This window comes from Heloderma suspectum, chromosome 1, assembly GCF_057233095.1.
Source record: "Heloderma suspectum isolate Gila_16-S chromosome 1, 16-S_ref, whole genome shotgun sequence".
NCBI classification, from domain to species: domain Eukaryota; kingdom Metazoa; phylum Chordata; class Lepidosauria; order Squamata; family Helodermatidae; genus Heloderma; species Heloderma suspectum.
The window spans coordinates 371367122-371392726 of record NC_139458.1 but is presented as its reverse complement, the minus strand read 5'-3'; the positions used below and the strand labels follow the sequence as shown (position 1 = coordinate 371392726).

Here is a 25605-nt window from a genome sequence, read left to right as displayed (position 1 = left end):
GAGAGACTAACCTCGCCCAGTTTCCCCACCCCACACAGGTCTCAGTCTTCTCATTCACAATTAAATCATGGATGAGGAAGATTTTGTTTTGGGCTGACCTGGCATTCAGCAGCAGCAGCACCAGACCTGAGGGCAAGCAGGTAAGGCATCCAGGAACCATCTGGTTGGGGGAAGAACCAGAAGAGGGGATAGGCGTAAGGTGTCTAGCCCTTCTTCTCCTCAAGTGGATTGTTAATCCCCCAGCCCAGATGATGACCTCAGTGAATGGGCAGAGAGGTACAGGAGAAGTTTGTCCAACAGAGAGCTAGGTCTCAGGCCATATAAGGCTTTAAAGCCAAGCACCAGCAGTTTGAATTCAACTCAGAAAAAAACTTGGTGCCAGGGAACTTGTTTCAGCACAGGTGAGATGTAATTCTATTGCCCAATCCCCATTAGCAATCTAGCAGCTGTATTTTGAACTAACTGCAGTTTCTAAACAGACTTCGTAGGTAGCCCTATATATAGTGCACTGCAGCAATTCAACTTGGATGTTACCAGAGCACAGATAACTGTAGCCAAGCTATCTTTGGCCAGGAGGGGTTACAGTTGGTATCATCAACTTCAGCTGATAAAAGGTGGTCTGGGCCATTTAGGCTACTTGAACATCCAGTGACAAAGATGGATCTATGAGACCTCTGAACTGTGCATCTGATCCTTCAGGGTAGTGCAACACCTTCCAGAGCTGGTTGAACACAACCTCCCTAAGCAGACAAACCACTTATCAGTAGCACATTCATCTTGTCAGGATTGCATTTAAATTTATTGGCCCTTACTGCTCCCAAATACTGATTCAACACCTCTTCTACCTCAACTGACTCAAATGTGTTAGAGAGATAGACTCCAAATCTCTGGATGATCTCACTTCTTAAGGTAGATATTGAAGGATATGGGAACAGAAGAGAGCTCTGAAGCACCATGTTGCATCAATGTCACAGAGTTCAAGCAAAGTCCCCCAACATTACCACACATCCTTCACTATACCAAAAAAAAAGAAAACAACTAAACATTGTTCTAGGTCATCCTTCCCCAAACCTGATGCCCTCCAGATGTTGACTTGGTGTTCAATCTGTTCTGGATGGGGTTACACTCCCCCTGAAAGAGCAAGTGAACAGTCTGGGGATACTCTTCGATCCAATTTTATCACTAGAGGCCCAGCTGGCCTCAATGGCACAGAGTGCCTTTCATCAGCTTTGGCTGGTTTGCCAGCTGTGGCCTTTTCTGGGCAGGGATAGTCTGGCCACAGTGATCCATGTTCTAATAACCTCTCAGTTGGATTACTGTGATGTATACATGGTGCTGCCCTTAAAGATGACTTGGAAGATTCAACTGGTGCATAATATAGTGGGAAGACTTTTGATTGGTATAGCATGATTTACGCACATCATGTGCATTTTAAAGGAACTTCACTGGCTGCTTCAGGGTGATGGTACTTAACTTTAAAGCCCTAAACAACTTAGGACCCAAATATCTGAAGGAGCACCTTTTCCCATACCAATCTGCCTGTTCATTAAGATGTTCTGCTGAGGCCTTCCTTCAGGTGCTCCCTTTATCAGAGGTACATTATTCCATCAAAAGAGAGAAAGCTTTTTCAGCAGTGGCACCCTGGTGATGGAACTGCAATCTTTTATTCATCAGGCAAAAACGTGTTTATTTACCCAGGCATTTTAAATATTGTATTTGTTGCAATATTGCTGCATTTTTAATCAGGATATAAATTTTGATTGGACCCCACCCCTGAATCCAAACAGAATGAAGGGAAGCATATAAATGTTTTAAATAAACAAGTAAGCTTTTAAAACATCTTTATACTAACAGGTGCAAACCCAAGATGATATAATGAATTAATTTTAACTTAATTTGTTAAAGTCTTCAAGTTACATTGGACTCATCATCTACTTCTTCAACTAAATGGAACTTTCAAATTTCGAGAGACAATACCTTATTTCTGTGTGTGGGGAAGGAACATGTCATTCTTGCAAGCTTCTCAGAGCCATCTGATTGGCTACTGTAAGAATATAGAACGATGAATGTGTTGGACCTTGGTCAGATCCAGAAAGTTAGCCCTTATGTTCTTTCAAAATAAAAAGTCCTCTGTAGCTCAAAAGTGTGCATTTCATTTTGTTTGGTGAAATAGAAAAGTATTGTTATATTTATTTTCTCCATCATTCCTTGAGAAAACATAAAAAGTAATTTCTTGTACCAGAATATTAAATCAAATAATGCTACATTAATACAACAATGTGGGGGTAGTTAAAAGACACTGACCAGCTCTAACTGCCATTTCTCCATCTCTAATATAGTTGCTGTGGTCTGTCCATTGGTATGAGAAGATGATTTGGCAGCTTCACAAGCATGAGAATAATCACTACTTACACCACAGGATTTCTGAGGAGTTGCCTGAAACAAAGAAAAAAAAATAGTTTTTTCAGTTTCTGTTCGTTTTATTTATATGTATACACATAAAACACAATACATGACATCCCTTTTCCACATAAAGAGTAAATATGAAGAACATTATTAAGAGATTGTATCCAAACATACCTGAGAGTAAGAACTGGAAGTGACGACTGATGAAATTAAAACTAATAGGGGAGTGAAACTGGGGTGCCTTCTGGCCCCTTTCTTTTCCATTTTTATATAAACAATGGAAGGGATTTACTTTCTCCATCTTATTTTCCCCCAGCAATTGGTGAAAAGGAAATTGTAGCTTTATGGTATGTATATGATATAGCTATTATGTCAACAGCTCTGACTGGAATGAGGTTTTCAAAAAGATTTAGAGACATTTGTAAGATACAGAAATTATCTATTTCCAAAAGAGAAAAATAATGGTTTTGCAAAAAAAAAGAAAAATCCACTGAGATATGTATGGAAATTGGATGGACATATCATAGAACAAATTAAGAGTTTCAGCTGTTTGGGGATTTTATTTTATGAACACTTACCTGGAAATCTCCTGTAGAGGCTGCAAAATTAAATGCTATGAGGTCATCACAAGCAATTTTAAATTTTCAACAAAGAGAACAAGAGAATTTGGTACCACCAATGATAAAAAAAAGCTTTGGGGGTAAAGACAGTAGACTGGATGATTTATGGGGCAGAAATCTGGGGAATTTGCAAGATTATCATATTCAAGCACGTTCTAAACAGTGGTATTGTTTCTTTACTGAAACTCCCAACCTGTGTTCCTCCTTGTACACCGAGAACAGAAGTGGGTTTGATTCCAATTATGGCTAGGATATAAGATGTTGGTAAAAGTTTGGTTCAGACTGGTGAGCACACATGACGATTGGCTCATGAAACAATGTCTTTAGAACAAATGGTTAAGGGTAACTGGTTTTGATCCAGTTTTGGCATTGTTAAAGTTTATATTCATAGTTATGAACTATCCCATGCAATTATGCAAGCAATTGTACAAGCTGCCTCCTTCCACTGCAACCCCATGCCCTTATCATATACCAGGCCCTTCCTAAGGGTCCCATGATTTGCAGGACAGGACTTTCAGGGGGTGTAGGGAGTTATAATGGGGAGGATGGGCTGGGAAAGCCATGTTGCACAAGTAACATTCTGCTGATAGAATTTGGATGAAACCCATTATGTGCTAATGCATTTAAACCAGAAAAAAACATAGCTGGACACAACTCAAGATGACTAACCAAACTGTGCATTTTTTCACCTATGGTGAGAATAAATTATTTCTATATTCAGTATATTCAGCTCTGCAAAAATAAGACATGGTTAGAATTATTTCACACTACAAAATATCCCTAGACAGATGCCTTTCTGTTTAGAAAAACTGTGGGCAAAAACCAAATAGTGACTGTCCGCCGGCAGAAAGCTTCTGTCAGCTGAACACTGAGTGTATATTTTTCAGCTATTCCCTCTCCTCCCTGCAACCATCTGTTCACCACCCCCCAATCTGTTCCAGAGGGTTGGGGGACACTCTGGAACATCTTTCGGTGTGGGGTGGCTAACCGAAAACATCTTACATCAGTGGAAGGACACTAGCTGGAGTCTGCCATACAAATGTTATACGCACACCATAACATCAGCAATACATGTCTATTTCACCATGTGCACATGTGGCAAAATAAGCTGTGTGCATATTATATAACATCACATATTAGGAAGCAGCATATGTTTAAGCATTTTCGGTTCCCTGAAGACTGATTTGTTAGTGAAGTGCCATTTCAAGAAAAAGACCTAATCCACATGTCGCCAACGACACAAGGTTAACAAACTGTAGTTTGTTTGAAATGCAGTGAGAGCAAGCGTGTGTGCTGCTTCCCATGCATCCTCCTTCTTCCGCTGCGATAAACAACCCAGGGACACCCCATCCCTGGGTTGTTTACATGATGTCTGAACCTGGAATGCTAGCTTGTTGGGGGAACAACCCATCTGGGTTGCTCATCTCTGGGTTGTTTACATGATCTCTGAACCCAGAACTATGGGTTGTTGGGGGACAAACAACCGAGGTGGGTTCAAACTCCACACAAACTCGCTTCCACCGCAGTTTCTTAACCATATGTTGTTGGCGATGTGTGAACTGGGTCAAATAATAAATTTGAGTTGATGTTTTTCAATTCCAGGAAACTTACTGAGACATCCAGCAGAGTTTGCTCTCTCAGAGTATGCTCCACTGTTAGCATTTTCAGATCATCATGGAGCTTCTCATTTTCAAGCACAACCACATGTATACGAGCTTTCAGTTCAGACATTTCCTCCTAGAAAGTTAAGAATGTATTATCATGAAAAATGTAACAATGAGATTGTTGTTGCCAATTTCAACATGGATAAGAAATTGTTGTACGAAGTGCCCTTGGAAGATGGTCCTTCTATAAAAGGACCATAGTCAACCACCAGACTACTGCATAATACATCTTCAATTAGAAAAAAGCAGCCCAGAAATAGATTTCTTTTGTTCCATAAGGAGAAATTTGATACTTGTGCAAAGTCCCAGATTTCTATTATCTGAAGTCACTCTGGCAGCACTCAGCCAACTGTGCAGAGCTTTTCTGTATTATGAGCACTGAATTGGAGCATTGAATCATTGCACAAAGTTTGATATCCTTTAAGTCACTAATGTACTCTGAAGTAGAGGCATGTCTATTTCAGAGAGAAAAAGAAGGGAGAAGTCTTATATGTACAAATTGCGTCAATAAATCAGTGACTTTGTAGGTAATAAATGTGAACGTAGAGAGAGACAAAACTGAAGATGTATGTTTGATGGGGACCATGTACGTAGCCATGTATAGGTGTCCCTGAAAGGCAGGGTGGGGGTGGGGAAACGGCATGCAGTTGGGTATGTAAATAAGTTGCAGGGTCTGTGAGCTGAAGAGTCTGAAGAACAGAAATGTACAATTAACTGCCATCATGAACACAGCAGGATGGGAGCTCACAGTCTTTATGTTTTCAGTGTGTCATCACAAACAGTTACTTAGCTAAAAGAGGGAAAACTGCAAAACCTTTAAAATCTTGGTACATGAAGCTGTGGCAATTAGCCATGGCAGAAAAATTGACGTACCAACTGAAATTAGCTAAAGTCAAAATATCCGATTTTCACAAAATATGGCATGATTTTATTTTATATACAAGCTAGGGACATATGCAGCAATATTTGCCAAATATTTCATCAGATTATGGAAAACAGACTAAATATAATTGATTATTTTGAAGAGCCATAAAGATAACCTCCAAGAAGCCAATGGATTTCACCTATATTTTTGTCTATAAAGTTGGGATGGGTGACACTACCCTTTGTCAATAATTAGATTTAAATTTGATGCAAAAAGAAAATAAATGGTTACTTTGTATTTCAAATATAGTTGACGAAAGAAAAATGCTTTTTTTGGTTCAGGTCTATGTCTAATCAACAGAGATCAATTGCCATGTTGTATTTTGGGGAACTATAGAGATTGCTTCTGTTCTGAATATGCATAATTGTGGACTTAGGTCTTTAATGACACTCTACAAATAATCCACTTTAAATATCAGGTCATAATTATCTTAAGTATGATGTACAATACCTTGCAAAACTTGACTTCAGCCTCTAAGTGATTAATATACTGCGACTGATCATTAATGATGGGAACAAGATCACAAAGGGCAGGCAAATTCTGATCCGCAGATGTTCTCTGGAGAAAATAAATCAATCAGTTACAGTAAAAAACTTAGGGCACAATCCTATGCATGTTTAGACAAAGAAAAGGCCTACAACTCCCAGCATGGCTGGGGAATGCTGGGGAATGCTGGGAGTTGCAGGCCTTTTCTCTGACTAAACATGCGTAGGATTGCACCCTTAGATAAAACTCTCTCCAACAATGTCCATATTAGAAAAAATATGTTAAACTTACATTACATGTCCTACTTGCGTATGACATCGACTTTCTATTGAAAGGAAGACTATGGAATCAAAGCCAGATTTTCTACTGCATTCATTAACGTCATTTACAGGTTCATTCATATTTTCTTCTTAAGATAAGCTCTTTAGACAGATAGTATGTCAGCACCACTGCCACTGTGTTGCCTTTCTCATTTTAGTTAGACCTCATTGTTCTGATATGTATACTTGCGCGCTTCCTGTACATGTATACTTCATTCCCTCAGGATTAAGCCTACTGGATAAGACTGAAGGATAAGGTTAATAGGCTGAAGTAAATCAGATAAGATGGAAGTGATTTTTGTTGGGTGGCTTGAGGCTCTGGGACATTCAAAGTCTGGGCATTCCGCTGACATGTTGGGACCAACTTCTTAGAGCAGCCTTCCCCAACCTGGCACCCTCTAGATGTGTTGGACTACAACTCCCATCATTCCCAACCAGCATGACCCTGCTCTGCACCCATCCCAATCGGGAAGTTAACAATCGCCATCAGTAAGAGGCAGGGTATTCTTGGTGGCTGCTCTGACTTTTTTTAGATGACCTTCCCCAAAAGGCATATTTGTGTCCTTCCCTTCTGGCTTCTAGGCACCTATGTAAGGCCTACCAGTTCATTTTATTTATTTAACAGATTTATGAACTGCACCCTCTGCCCACGGGGCACCCATTGTACAATAAAGCTACAATAAAAGCTACTGTAAGTAAAAACTTCTACATCATAAAAAACATCAATGGACAGGACAGTTTTCACCACCCACCTAAAGCATAATACAGAGGGAGCCAACCTAACCCCTCTTGGGTTCTTCAGGAAGGTTTTGTTCCCCAATCTCCTCCCCACCTAATCCCCCCGCCCCCAATGCAGAGAAATTTAGGGGCAAGCTGGACATTCAGATCAGCCCTGCTCTTGATATCACTGGAGCCAAGTATTTCTCCTTTCTCATCTCCACTGAAAGGCTATCTTGTTAACTTCTCATCAATATTCTACCATTTCAAGCATACATTATTAATATTAAATATGTTTCCCTGAAGCACTAGAGCTAGCATACCTTAGGGTTTAAAATCTTTTCTCCAGCATCAAACAAGGTTTTCCCTCTGTAGCAAGTCCTTTCCTCTATGTATATAGCACGTTTAATATGCAAAGTGGTTTACAATCTTTATAAGAGATGATTCAGAGAAAAATATTATATATGTAAAATTCTATATGTCACTTCCTAGAATAAGTTGTCAGATCTTTTACTGCATGCAAAAGCTCTTTTGAGAAATTCAAAACCACATCTCCTATGTTATGAGCATCTAAAAACACCATAATATGCTAGTCTGTGCTCTACTAACACAACCAGGATAAGTTCAGATCTCCTGCCCTCCATCCCTCTCCTACTGCTGGTTATGTCCATGTTGCATACATTTGGGCAGATTTATGGTGCTGAACTAAAGCTAGACAGCTTAAAATAAGAGTTTACATCTTTAATAAATACATTTAAGTTTCCACACTAGCCTATTAATAACTTGTTAAATGTCTACATGATTCACCAAGTGTGACAGCATAAACGTTGCTTAAATAGATACTTTGCCAACAGGCATGTAATTATTTGTTCACTTAAAAAGAAGAAAGAGAATCATGCTTACTGCGGGTGACATTCTCCTCCTCCCTGAAGGGGATGTTTCACTCTCTTTTTCTTCTTGTTGACGTAATAAAGCTTTAAGTTGATTAACTGTAAGAAAATGGTAGGAGATATATCTTAACTAGTACTATCATTCAGATTGAAACAAATCCAAAAACTGAAAGCTTCAAACCTGCATGGCTGTACTGCAGCTCCTGCCAAGCTCTATCCTCACTCTCTTCATGGCTTGCATTAGGAAATAACTGCTCAAATGTAGCTGTACTTTCCCCCATTGCCAGATGATCTTCATCCAAGGCATGCTTCAGTTGATCAAGGCTTTTAGTTGCACGGTCTGCGAACAATAACACTTTTTAAATTTACCATGAATAGAGCTTCCTTCTCATCTGAATGAGCAAATACAGAATGTGAGATTTACCATCAAGACTCACCTACAGTACCTATGGATCTGCAGAAAGGGAAACTAGTTAATACAGATAATCTTTTGCTTGTACTCCCTACTTCTGAAGGCCCAACACAGAGTGCAAGACAACCTATGTTCCTAAACAATACAGAGAGATGACAGCTCTCTCCCCTGCACTTTACTTTTTCCAGGGGGATGCTATTTACATTGACTGAGTTCACATGACACGACAACCCATCGACGATAACAAGCCACAGCGGGTTGTCCAGTCATTTGAACCCAGACTGCTTCCTACAGGGTGGCTTGTTTGTGGGCAACAAGCTACCCTGACAACCAATGGCTTGTTCTTGGGGGGTTTTAAGCCATGATGGGTTGGTGTGTCATCCAAACTCATGACAGCCAACCTATCGTGGGTTGCAGGAAGCGAGCCACTTGGCAAGAGCAGCAAAAGTCCCTGCTGCTCTTCCCGAGCTATCTCACTTGTGCCTCAGTGACAGCCCCTCAATCAATGCCTAAATGGCATTTATGAGGGGCTGTCACTTGTTCGCCAAGCCCATTTTTACAGGCCCCAACATTTGCACAAAGAGAGCCAAACCTTTTTATTATTATTTTTCAGCCCCAGGAATTTGTGCAAATGTCTTTATTGTTTTTTATTATTTCCCGGGTTTTCACAGTTGCGAAAGTGTGCACCTAAGGCTGTCAAACTATATATAGCCTTGCCTTGTCTATTGCCTTGTGTGTTTCATCCCTTAAAGGGAAGGAAGTGTACTAGGAAACATACAAGGTAATTGACAAGAGAGGACTGCATATAGGCTAGTTTGATAGTCGTTGACAGGTCAGGGGGAAAGTTATTCTCAAGTTCTGAAGTGTGGAACTCACCTAGGGGGTCCCCCTTTCCATTGCATAGTTCCTCAAGTCTCTAGCAAGTGGTTTTAGGACTGATCCTAAGGGTCCACCCCCTTTTTCCAGCTCCCCTGTTGCTGCCAATGGGAACCATGACAAGGGCCTGGAAAGACCACTCTTAAAACAACTTGTTGGAGACTTGGAGAGGTGTGCAATAGTAGTGGGGTAGGGGGCAAGTGTCAGTTCAACACTTCAAACCCTGAGGATCACCTTGCTAAGTGGGCAATCTGGTCCCTTTTTCCTGAGCTGCCAGAGGGTAATTGTATGTAAATTATGTTTCCAGTTAGTAACCTAGCAGCCATGTTTTGTACTAACTCACAGTTCATAGAACTCTTCGAAGGCTGCTTTACATACAATGCAAGGCAGTAGTCCTTTCAAGAGGTTACCAGCATGGATCACTGTGGCCAAGCTCTCTATACCCAAAAGGGGTTGCAGCTGGTGCACCAACTTTAGCTAATGAAAAGACACTGTGTGCCACAGATGCCAGTTCAGTCTCTAACAGCAATGATGGATCGATCAGTAACCCCAAAGTGCAAACCTAAACTTTTAAATTAGGAATGTACAACCTTTTCCGCCCTAAGGGACTTATACAGTGATGTTGGGTGGGAAACTGTCTGTAGAAAATGTTCCATTTCATAAGTTCATTAGTAAAAATGAATCTATGCCAACTGTAAAATACAATATTAGGCAAGTTTGGCAGTTTCAAAGTTGTAATTAGTGTTTTTTTCCAGGTGATTGTCCTGAGCAAGTATGTGAAAGAATACATATATGTCACTGCAATACATACATGTCTCAGTGAGATGGAAATAATAGTGACAGCGAAACTAAAGCTGCTTCAACAACCTTAGTGGAAGAGAGCTGAATTCTGTTGAAGCAGATGAGTGGTTGTCAGCATATTATGGACCATACTTCGGGTTACTAAAATTAGCATGTCAACAGTTTTCAGTAACTTTTTCTCTCTTAAATTTAAACAGTGTAAGGGAAGTACATGCTACTGGGCAGAATCCAATGCTGCCACTTCGCTTAGGCCATTGATGTAGCACTATTTATTTACAGTCAGCACCAGAAATACTGGAGCAAGGATAACTGTTTTGGCAGTTGACCTCTCTACACCCCACATGGAAGCTGAAAGGAAACACACCCAGATGGAAGCGAAGTCAGGACTTTCAGCTGTAATTCAAGGGGGTTGACAAAAGTGGGGCACTAACCATTCAGGAAGTACAGCCAGAGGCATACACACACAGCCATCTTTGGTGGCTCATAAGCAATGGAACAAACGAACATCATTTCAAACTTTAGGATCGCCTTTAATACCTGGATGAAAATCCTTTGCAGTCAATGACTGCGTGAAGTCTGGAACCCACAGGCATGACCAAATGCTGAGTTTCCTCCCTTGAGTTGCTTTGCCAGGCCTTTACTGCAGCTGCCTTCAGCTGCTGCTTGTTTGTGGCTCTTTCTGCCTTCAGTCTTGTCTTCAGTAAGTGAAAAGCATGCTCTATTGGGTTGAGATCAGGTGACTGACTTGGCCATTGAAGAACAGCCCACTTCTTTGCCTGGAGAAACTCTTGGGTAGCTTTTGCTGTATGTTTTGGGTCATTATCCATTTGCAATATGAAGCGGCGTCCTATCAGTTTGGCAGCATTCGGCTGAATCTGAGCAGAAAGTATAGCCCTATACACTTCAGAATTCATCCTGCTGCTTTGATCAGCAGTCAGGTCATCAATAAACACCAGTGACCTAGTTCCACTGGCAGCCATACATGCCCATGCCATAACACTGCCTCCACCATGTTTGACAGATGATGTGGCATGCTTTGGATCATGAGCTGTTCCTTTCCTTCTCCATACTTTTCTCTTCCCATGATTCTGGTACAAGTTCATCTTGGTTTCATCAGTCCAAAGAATCTTATTCCAGAACTGGGCAGGCTTTTTTAGGTGTTTGCTGGCAAAGGCTAATCTGGCCTGTCTGTTCTTAAGCGTTACCAGTGGTTTGCACCTGTATTTACATTCATAAAGCCATCTCTTGACTGTAGATGTTGACAATAACATGCCTACCTCCGCAAGAGTGTTCTTGACCCGGCTAGATGTTGTGAAAGGGTTCCTCTTCACCATGAGCAGCATTCTGCGGTCATCCACTTTAGTTGTCTTCCGTGGTCTGCCAGGCCTTTTGCTGTTGCTGAGCTTGCCAGTTCATTCCTTCTTTTTCAGAATGTTCCAAACTGCTGTGTTGGCCGCGCCCACTGTTTTTGCTCTCTCTCTCTCTGATGGGTTTATTTTGTTTCCTCAATCTAATGATGGCCTCCGTCACTCGCATGGACACCTCTTTGGACCTCATGTTGGGGGTTCCAGGGAACAGCTACCAAATGCAAATGTAACACTCAGAACCCCCTCCAGGCCTTTTATCTGCTTGATTGGTCATGGGGTATCCAGGAAACAGGCCACACCTGGCCATGCAGCTGCTTGTCAGCCATTTGTTCCATTACTTATGAGCCACCAACAATGGGTGTGTGTGTTTGTCAAACCCCTTGAATTACAGCTGAAAGTCCTGGCTTTGCTCCCATCTGGGTGTGTTTCCTTTCAACTTCAATGTGGTGGTGCACAGAGGCCAACTGCCAAAACAGTTATCCTTGCTCCAATATTTCTGGCCCTAACTGTATTTATTTATTTGATTTCTATACTGCCCAACAGCCAAAGCTGTCTGGGTGGTTCACAAAAATTAAAACCAAAAAGCACAGGATAAAATCTAAAAGCATTAAAACCACAATACAACAATACAACCAGAATAAAACCTAGCAGCAATACAGAGATTTAAAATGCAGATTTAAAACATCAAAGCTAAAAGACTAGGAAGTTAAAATGCCTGGGAGAATAAAAAAGTCTTCATTTGGCGCCAGAAGAAATACAGCGCAGGTGCCAGGCGAACCTCTCTAGGAAACTCATTCCACAGCCGGCGTGCCACAGCAGAAAAAGCCCTCTTCCTGGTAGCCACCCACCTCATTTCCTTCGGCTGGGGCCAACGGAGGACCGCTGAGGATGGTTGCCCAGATGGCCACACCCCCTCTCCCTGCCTACGATGTGCTTGTGTAAAGGCAATAGGATATCCTGGTGTGATAGGTTTCCCCAGGAAACCTGTTGCACCAACATACGCTATTGGTGTTGTGCTACAGGTTGCTTATGTTAGCGGTATGTCAACGGCCTAAGGAGACCAGGAGTGTTGGATGCTTCCCAACGTCATATTCCAATAAAACATTTGACATGATATAACATTTAATAACATTAAGTGTCCTTTTATTTCCCCCCTCAAATATTTTGGGTCAAATAGTTGTGGTGTACTGGAACAAAAAATTAACATGGGGGTGCCTTTTTTTACCTTTGATGTTAAGAAGTGCTGTGTGACAGACCATTTTCCAAAATGGAAAATGTTCCAGAAAATTTTTCAGTGCCTTCTTTTTTCCAAGGTAAATTTTCCATTTCTTAAGTCCATTAGTAAAAATGATGTTTGCCAATTGCAAATACATTAGGAAAGCTTGGCAGTTTGATGTTGTAATTAATGTTTTCCAGGTGATTAATCTTAGCAAATGTTTGAGAGAATATGTATGTGTCATTGAAATACATGTCTCAGAGTGAAATGGAACTAATAAATAGTGACCATGACATTGAAGGTGCCCCAACAACCTTAGTGTGCATTTCTCTGAGTTGCTAAAATTAGTATGTCAACAGTTTTCAGTTAACATGGGGAACATTTTTTTAGCTGTTTACTAAATACAAGTAAAGTAAACACGCCAAATTAGATCTCCCTAGGGCACGGATGGGCAACTTGTGGCCTGCCAGATGTTTTGGTGTACATCTTCCATCAGCCCTAGCCAGCATAGCTAATGGTGAAAGATGATGGGAGTTGTAGGCCAAAACATCTGTGGGGCACAAGTTGCCCACCCCTGTTGTAGGGCATCAGAACATTTTCTGATACAAACTGAAATTTTTCCTATGCAAACGAACCTAAGCTGCATTGGAAAATTTTCTGTTACAATATCTAAAAGGATACCATGGTCAATGGTATCAAAAATGGCCAGGAGAATTAGCAGGTCACACTCCCCTGTCCTTCTCCTGGAATAGTTCATCTATGATGATGCCCAATCCACTTTCTGTGTCAAATACCAGGCCTGGAACCAGGCTAAAATAGATCCGGAAAATCAGGTTCATGCAAGAATGGCTGGAGCTGCACAGTGACCACCTGCTCAAGCACTTTCCCCCAAGAGGAGGATATTTTGGTCTCTTGGACTGTGGGAACATCAGAAAATAGAGCCTATTTTATATAGAGCCTTCTCACATCTAAGTCAGGAGCGGAGGCTGGCAAACGAGGGCATGGGGTCTATGAGGTGAGAAGAGGTGTTAGTTCCGCTCAGAATTCCTGCTTTATTCAACAAAATACGCGAATGAACCCAAGGCAGAAACACTGACTGGGAGGTCAAGCACATCCCAGCTGGCCACTGTGGTCTTTAGTTTTCTATTGAACTTGATGAACCGTTCTGCACTAAGAGGAAAACCGCGTTAGCCGCCCAGCGCCACTCTACAGAAACAGGCCCAATAAAGATCTCGAGCTGTGGTTTTTAAACACCGCGCAACAGCGTCGGTGCTGAGCAAGGCTGAGGGGCAGGTGGCGGGCAAAGGAGAGCTACTGACCCAGGCTCCACGGCAGCGAGCAGAACCTACCTGCCCCCCCCCCCCCCGCGCGCCTGTTGTGCTCTCCCTCCCTCTCACCACGCAAGCCTCGGTGATACCGCTCCAGAGAGTCTCCCACGCCCGACTCTCCTCCGGCCTCCCTCCGCGGGCGAAATGAATCTGACGACCCGCCCCAGGCGGGTCTCGGACTGCACGCCGCAGCTCTTTCCGCCGCCCCCACAGGCTCTGGGTGCCCCTGCATTGGGACGCGGCGTGCGAGGCGCAGCTCTCTCCGGCGGCTCTCGGTCGCTGCAGTCCAACCCGGTCCCGGCTGCCTCCAGGCACGATAGCAACGCTTAAGGGGAAGAGGCTGCGGTCCCCAGGGCGGGCACAAGAAGCTTCCGACGCTTCCCTCGAGGAAGCTTGTTGCTAGACAACCAAGAAACGGTCTTTTCCTGGGTCCCGCGGAGGGGAGGAGGCGGAGCTGCCACTGCAGCAGCGGCATCTACGTCTCCGCGGCGGCTCGGCTCGCGCATTTCCGAACGTCGGAGGCCTATGCCACCCGGCATGCAACGCGCCATTACGCTGACGTGCGCCTATTGAGCCTTTGCCGCACTGCTGCCTGGGATTTGTAGTTGTTTTCCCCCCCCACAAGAACATAGGTCTGTCGGTGCTGCCGCGGGTACCACCATAGACGAATTTATCCTCTTTGGACACAGTATTTGAAGCTGGGCGCGTTTTTACTGTTCGCTCACAGCCACTGCGGAGTTGAAAGGGACAGAGCCTGTTTCGCAATCTTACAGGAAAAACAGCAGCGACATCCCCCCGTCACCGTCCTCCTTAAGAAATCCACCGAACGCTGTATTTCCAAAAGGAGCACTTGTCTTTTGTCTCTGAAATATGACGCCTGCGCAGCACGAGTCGGCTCGACCAGCCGCACGCTTGCGCAGTAGACTCGTTCTGGGGCATCGCAAATCCGTTCTTTTCATTGTCCCTCCCCTCCTCGCTGTGGGTGCGCTTGGGCGGCGCCTGCGTAGTAGCTTCTCCCTGTTCCGCGCCGTTAGCCGCTGTATGCTGGGAATAACGTTGGAGCGGTTACTCCCGCCAGGGCGACGCAGAGAGGCGGGGGGTCCGTGAGCGCCCTGCCCGCGGCCCGCCCTCCGCGCGCCCTCGCCGGGGAGGAGAAGATGGTGGGCCGCTGAGCCGCCGGCGCCTCGGGTTTCCCGAGCGGGGTGAGTGATGCCGCGGGACCCTCTGCCCGTGCGGGGTGGCGTCTCGTTCCCCTGTGGAGGAGGGAGCATGAAATGCGGCGCATTGTGTGTCTTTCTCCCCCGCCGCTTCCTTCTCCGTCTCCCTTTGCGCCACCGCTGCCCTTTCTTGTCCCCAGAGTAGCCTCGACCCCTGCGCGGGGGTCTTGCAGCTGCTCCAGTACCAGGGTTTAGCTGAGGCTATTGCTGTATTATTATTATTATTATTATTATTATTATTATTATTATTGTATGATGATGATTATTATTATTATTGTAGCATTATCATTATTTCCTGGCACCCTTTTATTTTTCTCCAGCGCTTCTGCCGCCGCCGCGTTTCGCTTTGGTCGGGCTTTCTGCTATTCCTGCCCGCTGAGCGCTGTCCCTCTGGGATTCAGTAGAGGCGGCTGCTGCTGCTGCATGAATATGAGGGGGGATGGCCCAGATTGGATACAGATGGAGCTACTAAAACCTCCGTTTCCTCTTTCCCCCTCCCCTTTTCCAAGATAACAAACCTTCCCCCGGGCTCTCTCTCCAGTGGGGTGGAGGCTTTCGTTTGCTGAGTTCACGCTCCTGGCTTCAGCCCCCGCTAGTATCCACCCATCCCTCTGGAAAACACGTCTAAAGGGGCGTGGGGGTCAGATCCGTTGCTTTGTGCGTTTTATTCTGGATTCCCGCTTTCTTTCTTTTTTTGCAAGTGTGTGGAGTCTGCCTTATCCATTTGCTTCCGATTAGTTTTATGGGCTTTCATTAAAAAAAAATGAATCTTCCAACAAATTGAAGGGCGTGTGCGAGGTTTGTTTAAAAAAAAATAATGCGAAGCTTCTGTCTTCCAGCCTGCCTACAGCTTAAGTAACCCCAGTCTAAAATTACACGTAGTTTTATACATTTGAAAGAGATCCCAATGGGAAGGACAATACTGAGTCCTGTTATTTTTTTTCTTCTGCTGATGTCTGCTCTGATAACATCTGTGTATTCATTTTCATTATAGTCTTCTGTGTATAAAAAGCACCCATAGGGAAATGCATATGGCTTCTCAAAAACCACATATATCAGGAAAGTAATGCCTGTAGAAGGCACCCTAGCAAATCATTCATTTTGTGCACATGCAATGTGTATAGCAAGCAGCCTTCTCGGAAGTGAAATATATTGCTTACAAAGACAATAAATCTTAAGAGTGGTTTTTGAAATATGTAGGATTTTGTGAAAGAGGAAGCTGACTCGACTGTGAGCCATATGACAGCTCTACAGATGAGCTTTCTTTTGTGATCTCATCCACTCATTGCTTGGAACCGGATGCTAGAGATGGGGGAAGGGAAGAGGAGGGTTTCTGCTTAAAACTGTGTTTGGATATATTTATAATTCAGTTAATCCAGTCTCTGCCATCAGGCAAGATGTTGCTTGTGTGTCAAGCAACAAAATGCACAAGGTATTGCTTGTGCATTTGATCAGGAAATTGCTAAATACATTAAAAATGGGCCATGACTGTTCAGAAGATGGTACTTGTGTGTAAGTGCTACATTCTGAATAAGAAAGCTGCGGAAGTGAGCTACTTTTAGCTTTTAAGCTAATTTTAATTATACTGCCAACAACACTGTGTACAACCAAAGCAAAATACTATTTGCCATTCAGTTAAAAATAAAAAATAAGACATGAGTACTCAGGCAATATGCCCCCATATAATGAATCCTTTGAATCAAATTTTCTCATTTGGTAAGAGCAAAGTGTATTCTTCATAAAAGTATTTATTTGAAGCAATGTACTTGACTTCCTAAACTAGGATGGTGGCTATTTAGTGTTTCACATTGGTACAACTATTAAGGTTGGTACAACTATTAGGATTAAGAATGAAGAATTCATTAAGGGTGCAATCCTATGCATGTTTGGACAGAAAAATGCCCTCTAACTCCCAGCATTCCTCATCATGCATTTTTAGACAGAAAAACGGGCATTGTTTCAGTCTAAACATGCATAGGATTGTGCACCAATAAGATTATTTGAGAGGAGGAACCGGGCTTACTCTATCAAGGCATTTAAAACATAATAGTCCAAATGGATGAAAAGGTGTAATCTCATTAAAGGTGCAATCCTATACATGTTTAGATGGGAAAAAATCCTATGGCTCCCAGTATCCCCCAACCAGCCATGCTGTAGAACTTTTTTCTGTCTAAATGTGCATAGGATTGCGCCTTGAATGTGCTAGCTATATTCTAACAGCTACTACACTTTAGTTTTGGCATGTAGCAATAGCAGAGTGAAAGTGTGATACACCTGCTAAACATAACTTTTACTGATTTGGATACTCTGGTCAGACTGATTTCTATGCTGTTGCAGGTCAGCAACAAAATTCAACCATAGTTGAATAATTTGCATCATAGATTTTGACACAGAAGTAGATGCTTCCTTGCAAGTACCCCTTTATTTTATAATACTGCATTTTCATAGAACATTAAAAGGCATAGTTCATAATGCCTCTTGTTTTAGAAGGAGGCTCCCAGGTGAAACTTGAAACTATCACTGTACCTAATTTGATAGCCTAATTTGAAAGTCTGCAGCCTCCTCCCAGTTTCCATTTTAAAACTGTAACCAAATGCAGACTCTATAGCTTGAACATTTTACCTTCCCCCTCCCCTATTTTGCCTTGTTTACTATCTTGCCTAGTGAAGAGTTCTGGAGAACTTGAAAGCTTGCACCATATTTTTGGATCTTTGAGTTGGCCTAATAAAACTATTAAAGTGATAAGGATTCTGGAATGTGTATTCCTATAAGCTATTCTTAAGGGGCAATCCTATGTATGTTTAGACAGAAAAAAAAGCCTACAACTCCTAGCATGCCCCAGCCAGCCATGCTGGTTGTAGAATGCTGGGAGTTGTCGGACTTTTTGTCTGTCTAAACATGCATAGGATTGCACCCTTAATGTAAGTTTGTGGTGGGTAGCATTTTATTAGCAAATTGTTAAAATGTTTGAGACACTATTATAAATAGTTTATGACTGGCAAAAATCAAGGGAAAGTATTTGAATATATTAAGTAATATATTGAGTAACAAAAACAAATTTATCTTTGAGTAAACAAATGCTTAGGACTAATTCCTGTTGTATATTATGGGTTTTTGTGATGTTAGTGATAAACCCTGTAGCAGTGAATGTCTAACCTGTCCTAATGTCACAGAGGAGTGAGGCAGATAGAATGTCTATTTGGCATTCTCTGAGCTGTTCGGATCTTGGAAGGGTCATTGCATCCAGAAGAGCCAAAGGAGTCAAGGGCCTGAGAGTGCAGTGGGTCAATGGAAACAGGGAGGCGGGGTTGAAGGAGAGGTCCACAAGAATGGAAGTAGTGAGAGAGAGGTAGACTATTGCAGTGATCCTTACAATAGGGGTGGACTGGTTTTAAATCAAGGCAATTTAAATGACCCATGACCAAATTTCTCATTTTAAAATTAAAATCTTTCTTGAATAAGCATGCATACTACCTGGTTCCTAAAGAAAAAAAAAGATGTTGACTTGCTACTAAATAGAGCCCTTGTATAATCTAGAAGTATAATCCATAACCTCCTGGCAGTGTAGCCCATATACGTTTTGTACTGCAGAATTATGTCTGCTTAAAGGCAAGAGATGGATTTGTTTTGCTTTCTGTGCACACAAAAGGATTCAAAGAAGAAAAAACTCCAAGCATGTTCAGTTGCTTTGAAGGCTAAGGCTGTAGTGTTTGCACATTTACCGGGAGTGGAAGTCCCTTGAACAAAGTTGTATTCCTGAATAAGCTTTCATAGGATAGGGTTGTAGCAAGTGTCCAGAACTTGCCAGAAACAATGGATGGTAGTAGAAAATAGTATTTCTCCATTAGATGGAAAGTAAGTATCAGTGCTGTTTGGTTTTAAAGTCATTAATATTAAGGTGAGAACTCAAAACATTGTTGAATTTGGGAGTACAAGACAAACAAGATTGGTCAATTATCCTAGCTAGATCCTGGATGGTATCTCTTGGGTGCTCATCTCTCTGATGATTTGCTAGTCCCTGGATCCTGTAAAAAGGCTACAGTAATAAATAAAATACATGAATTATTATATCATTTATAATCTTAACCTCAGAAGTAAGATGGTTTCCCCATGGTGTTCTCAAACAGAGAAGCAGCCACTTTGGGGGGGGGGGGGGATAGATGGTAATGATTCAGTCCTGAGATCATATATACCATTTAACATGTATGTGTATAAAATTTAGATTTCATTTTATACCAGGTTATTTTGAATAGGTGTTTAGAATAAGCTGAAGTTTTAAGAAGTCTATTTTAAATGAGAGAGAATGCTTTCCCCTGTATAGACATGCCTGGCTGCTGGGATAATTATTAGAGCCCCTCCTGGTTGTGCCACATCCTGGGGAAGAGGGTATTTTCTGTGGGCACATGTTGAAGACTTTTTTATTCACCTTGGTGTTTGATTATTTGTGATGCCCATCATTTTGATCCCCCCCCCCATTTTTAATGGCCATTGGTTATGTTTTTAATGTGTCTTCGTTATATTGTATCTTTGGTTTTGTATAATTAGATTATGCCTTAATGCTGTAGACTGCCTGGATATGTTTTACACATCAGTATAAAATATTTTAAATAAATATGTAGTATTGTTTTATCCACCCTGCTTACACCAGCCCTGTAAGGTATGTCAGTATTATCACCATATTATGGGCTGTGGGTTTGGGGAGGCTGAGAGAGTCTTAAGCACTCCATGTTCTTAGGATTTCCATATTCAGAGGCAGTATACCACTAAATAACAGTTGCTGGGGGCGCAAGAGCAGGGGAATGGCTGTTACTTTATATCCTGCTTGTAGATTACCTGAAGCATCTGGTTGGCCACGGTGGGAAACATGATGCTAGACTGGATGAACCTTTGGTCTGATCCAGCAGGACTGCTCTTGTGTTCAGCACTATGAAGTTAATTCATGGTTGAGCTGAAATTTCAACTGGGATTTCCCAGCTCATAGCTGATGCTTTCAATCACTGTGCTATATTAGTTCTTTATAAATGTTGGTGGTACTTCAACCAGACTTAAAGAGGCTACCAGAATAGTAGAACTGGAAGAAATAAAACAGATAACTTAATCTAACCCTGCATGAATAAAGCATTCTTAGAAAAGAGGGATTTTCCTCCTGAAACTTTCAAGATTAATTGCCCTAGGCAGTTTATTCTAGTACAAAATTATTCTTGGGCTCAATTCAGACATCACATCAAATCACACTTAATGACAAGCCATAGGTAATGGCCATTGCTCTGTCTTCAAAGGCTGCTGAACTGGGAAATAGGAAATGGGAGTGCTGGAAATGGGAGTGCTGAGCAGATGGAAAACAAAAGCAGACAAGCAGCTCTTAACCTCATGGTTTGGAAGCTCAAATCATGGTTTGGTTTTCTAGTATAGTTTGTGCAAATGCCCTGGCTGGCATGATGTCTGAATTGAACATGGGTTTGGCTAGCCTTGGTAGCGAAGCCAAAATGTGTAGTATGTAGAACCCTGATCCTCCTCTTGTCTGTGGCCCCACTCTGCATCTCTGTGCAAGGTCAGGGACAATCCCCACTTCCAAACTTGGAGCTGGAGAAGAAGTAGGGGTCATCCCTGCCATCGTGCTTGGCACAATTGAGTTGCAGTAATAACTCCTGCCTTCTCCTAAAGCTTAAGTTGGAGCTGTGGAGAGCAGAATTGTTCTGATGCTGGGATGCTGAAATGCTCTGAGCATCTTGGCAGCACAGTGTCCACATGACAAGCTCCAGACTTACTTTCCAGCTTGGAGGTAGAGAAGGGTTAAGGATTTTCTTCATATTTCCCTGCACTTGGGCACTGCAACTGAAGTGAAGATCTGTGCCCCTCCCTAACTGCAAAGCTGGGATTCATCTCTCCAGACACCCCAGAAGTTAAAGGCATACATGCCATGGTGAGCAGAATTGTGATAATTATAGTCAAATATTAGGAAGAACTTCCATATAGTTTGAGCCATTCTTTGAAACTTGAATTTGGGCAGAGAAAGTGTTTGGAACTGGAATTTGCTAAAACTCTATGTGCTGGTTTGTGCATCATGGTAAGCCAGAATTGCTGAGAATTCTGGCTTATTAATGAGCCAGTGTGCTGGTGCATGCTGCTTGATCACTCCCACTTGGCTCCTCCTGTTTTTGGCTTATGAATCTGGCTTGTTAGAACAACAAGCCATGGATCCCAGTTTGGATGTAACACTAAACAAAACCACAGAAGGAGGGTTAGGAGAGATGGAGCAGCGTGCACCAGTAGGCTTTCTTGTTTGGTATAAGCCAGAATTCTCAGTAATTCTGGCTTAGCATGTGAACTGGTTCTGTATGTGTGTGCATGCGTGTACGTGTGCATGCGCACACTCACACACATTCATGCCAGCGCGCAACACTTGCTCTTTGGGAATCCAAATATTAGGAGATCAGTTACTTCAAATTTGCTATGCTTTTATGTTTGTAAATAAACAGAAGTTACAAAGACACTAGTGTGGTTAGTGGGTCAGTCTGCATCCGAACATGATGGCAACATTTGCTTCCAACATGCTTTCAGTTACATTCATCTCCTATAACAGTGTTTGACATTAATGGCGTATTCATTCTGGGTTTAACATTGCATCTTTTTGATGTAGCGTCATCCATTGTTTCCAGTAAACTGTTTCATGACATAATGGTATTGCAGTGCAATCAGCCCAGCCTTAGTTAAGATATCAAAATATTATTTCAGTGGAAGAACCTTTCTCTCAATAGGAAGAATGATTACTTGTGTGCACATGTAAAGCAAATATTGTTGGAATTTCTAGTACTAATCAGAAAACTGCTTATCTGGAGGTTTGTGAGAAAACTTAAGGCACTTGCAGATATTTTTTGTAAATATATTATCCTTGAGTGCTATTCAGGGAGCAGTGTAACATGATTTTGGTTAGATGCTAGAAAATAACTATTGTGACATCTTGCAAAATGATTATATCTGGCCATTTAAAGAGTGGATATAGATGAAATAGGGAAGTAGGTACTAGTGCTGCATTTGCTATTTTCAGTATTTTTTTAAAGATAGTTAGAATGCTACTTGCTTTATAAATTAGCATGTTACAATTTAATGCTTTAGACTCATGCTTTAATGATAATACAAAGCATGTGATAGATGATAAACCATATGAGCATGCATACAAATTCACAATAATAGGTTAGATCCAGATTTGGGTATATTCTCGTCTCCCCCTCCTCATGGCAGTCTGCTTCCAACTGTTGCACGTTGCCCAATGTGGATCCAACCCAATATGTTTAACTCTTCAAAAAAATTATTTTATCAACAATAAAAGGCAAAACGTAAGTATACTTATGGCAATACTTTAAACAAAAAAGGGAAACATAAAGCATAGGTATTACACCATCTGATAAATTGTATCAAATTCATAAATCAGTAACTTTTCTGCCAAAGTTTCAAACCTTGTTGAGATGGAAAAATAAAAGTTGCAACGCTTTCTTAAGAGGTCTGCTTTGTGAACACTACTTATATAAGTTGGGTCCAGCCTTTCCAAAATGCAACCAGCCTCCATGGTGGGACCCAGTCTTACTCTTTTAAAACCTTGTTTTTTTGGTGTTTCTCTCTCTTGGTTTTTGAGGGACTCCAGGAAAGAGAGATCAGTTTAGCACTACCATTTCATGGTCAAAATTGCTTTTAATTGTACACTGGGATATAGGATTCTGATAATAGCCATTGGTTTAACAAAATTCCAGGATGTTGGGAAGGAGAACAGCAGGGTCTTTGATTTTTTTTTTTTTTAAAGAAGAGATACAGTTTTCATTGCTGATTTGGTGTTTGTGTGATTTGGACTTTGCCTTATTCTGAGGATCTTTATGTGGATTAATAATGAGGATGAGGAAGAACAGTAAGTTCTGTTTCTCTGGGCAAGTTCAGATTGTAACACTGTTCTTGTAAGCTTCCACATTTCAGGTAAGCATGGCTTCAGGGATTCTTCAGTTGATTTGTAGTAAATATTTTAATCTCTATTTTATTATTGCTAGCTGCCTTGACCACCATTTTTAGTGGAAAGTGGGAATATAAATTTAATAAATAAAGATGGGCCCTTGCTAACCATTAAGGAAACATGTAAAGAATTAAGGGGGTTTCTGTGCTCGCTGACCCCAAAGTTGACATCTGGGCCTTAGCCCAGAGAGTGTTTCTGTAATCTCTAGCTAAAGTTGAGTACCAGAATTGCAAAGCACAATGTTAGGATTAGACACATGCCCATTTCTGAGTAAGATGACAAGGATCTTGGGCATGTTGGTGCCTAAACATGTGAAAGATTGTTCTAAGCTCCTGTTTCTGTCCTTTTTTTAAAAAAACCAACCACTATCTTGTCCCAGCATTTGTCTTTACTCCTTTTTTGTCTTACACATTGCAGGAAATCAAGAATAAAGATATTCAGTTCTGTATTCATAATCTTTAAGAAATATGTTCACATGCTTAATATATAATCAGTGTGCCTTTGTTTAAAAAGAGATGAGCTACTAAGGGCACAATCCTATCCAGATAGGCGGCTGCTTCCGAACTCAGAGGCGACCACCTATCCAAAGCAGGGCAGAAGAAGCATGGAGGGGATTGTTCCCTCTGCGCTTCTCCTGCCCTGTATTTTCAGCTAGACAGCCAATTGCGACTGTTTAGCCACAGGAGGGCTGAGCGGGGAAGAGGCTTCCTGTACGACACATTGGATGTGTTGAACAGGCAGTTACACTCTCCCTGCCCCAGAACTCCCCCAGCCACGCCCCTTTACATCTGCTCTGTGCGCCTCTTACGAGCATGGAGGATGGGGCTGTTCCGCGCTGCCTCAGAGGCAGCGCAGAAGTGAGAGGGAGGTTGGTTCCCAGAAAACAGTATATCCTATGGCCATCTAGCCGCTGTCTAGTGCCATCAGATTGCTCCCTAAATTGCATTAAATTCCTGCAGGTGCATCATGTGGTTTGAAAACTGCAGTGTAAAATTCCCACCCTCTGTGCCTGCATCTGTTTCAAGTACAACTTTTCGTTGTCAAGTGTGGTTAAGGAAAGATTAAGTGTGAGGGTAACACATTTTCTGTAAATAATAAGTTTAATTATCCAACTCATGTCTCTCCCACTTCCAGTCTCCTTTTTATAATATTCAAAGTTTCACTTTTAAACAATTTTTCTAACAAGTAGGGCCCTGCAACAAAATGGTTGCAGGGTGGAGTGCTTCTGTTCAGAGCTCCAGCCACACCATCCCATTCCTTCACAGAGTATAAAATAAAGGTTTTATGCAGAGTAGCCCAAATTCAGTTTTAATCAAGGTATGCCCTTAGAACTGGAATATACCTGAAGGTTATCCAGTCTGCCATAAAAGGAAGCACATGAAAATACATGAAACCATGTAGATTACCTCTCAGGATCAAAATCAATGACATGTAGTTTGCAGCCAGTGCATATTACATGAGAAGAAGGGAAATGGAAAAAAAAGAACCCCAACATTTTAAAAAGAATCCAAAAGCCTGTTCCTATATTACTAAGAAATATAAATGCCTGCATTCATTTTCTGCAAAAGAAAGAAAGGTCTGAATAACCTTGCATTAGATTGTATTCCTTTTATTTTATAAAATTAAACAATCTATTCTACTCAATTAGATATTAAGTTAAAACCTTTATTAGACAATTGGAGGAAAGCTTATTGTGCCAATGCATGGCAGAACCTGTACCCATTAATCTGATTACCTTTAGATGCAGTATCATATAAGTGGATAAAGAGAATTAAAGACGGAATCTTGACCTTTTTGACCTGAGCAGTAAAGGAGGGAGATAATAGGCTGGTTGGCATGACACAACAGCCCCACTGTGGGTTATTTGACCAACAGTGAGGCTGTGGTGCATATGGCGTGTGTGTGTGTGGCCAGCTGCCATTGTGCATATTCATATGCAAACCTGGGTTAAACAACCCTCGTATAGCCCTATAACATACCATGGGTTATGCGAGGCTTGTCTAACCCTCACATAACCCACACTCGCTGGGTTCACACGACATGACAACATCTGAGCCGGGGTTCGATCTGCAAAGCTAGTAGAATAGCAAACCTCCTTTCTTAACGGTAGTGAAAGGCATCTCCAAACAAGGACACAAGATGTATATACTGCTTACCGTATTTTTTTTTAAAATAAAACATTTATCTAAGTGGTTTACTAGAAGATTTAAGTACATTAGAATACATTGTGAAATACTTTAAAATACATAATAATTGCCAAAACATTGATAAAAACCCCAATACAACACCATAATTAACAAACAAACTGGGGCAGCACAGTCACTCAGGGAAATAATAATAAAAACAATAAAACAGTAATAA

General features: G+C 41.8%; 2 protein-coding genes across 29 annotated transcripts in view; one reads left to right on the top strand and one right to left on the bottom strand.

Moving 5' to 3' along the window:
* The window catches only part of SDCCAG8 (SHH signaling and ciliogenesis regulator SDCCAG8), a 175608-nt gene extending 160677 nt beyond the window's left edge, over positions 1–14931 (bottom strand). For all 26 annotated transcript variants that reach the window (XR_014786806.1, XR_014786807.1, XR_014786805.1 and 23 more), the window contains exons 1-6: positions 14098–14931; positions 8210–8368; positions 8042–8127; positions 6066–6173; positions 4638–4763; positions 2305–2436 (exon numbers count right to left, since the gene is read on the bottom strand). Coding sequence is in view for 23 of the 26 variants with exons in the window: in XM_084828224.1 (XP_084684350.1) it covers positions 2305–2436; positions 4638–4763; positions 6066–6173; positions 8042–8127; positions 8210–8368; positions 14098–14503 (1017 nt within the window). In the remaining 3 variants the exon portion in view is untranslated. The remainder of the gene's footprint in view (positions 1–2304; positions 2437–4637; positions 4764–6065; positions 6174–8041; positions 8128–8209; positions 8369–14097) is intronic.
* Positions 14932–14944: 13 nt separating this feature from the next.
* Positions 14945–25605, top strand: part of CEP170 (centrosomal protein 170) — a 142452-nt gene continuing 131791 nt past the window's right edge. For 2 of the 3 annotated variants that reach the window (XM_084828220.1, XM_084828219.1), the window contains exon 1: positions 14951–15230. The gene's annotated coding sequence lies outside the window, so the exon portion shown is untranslated. Of the gene's footprint in view, positions 15231–25605 lie in introns of all 3 variants that reach the window. The other variant, XM_084828218.1, reaches the window with a different exon arrangement.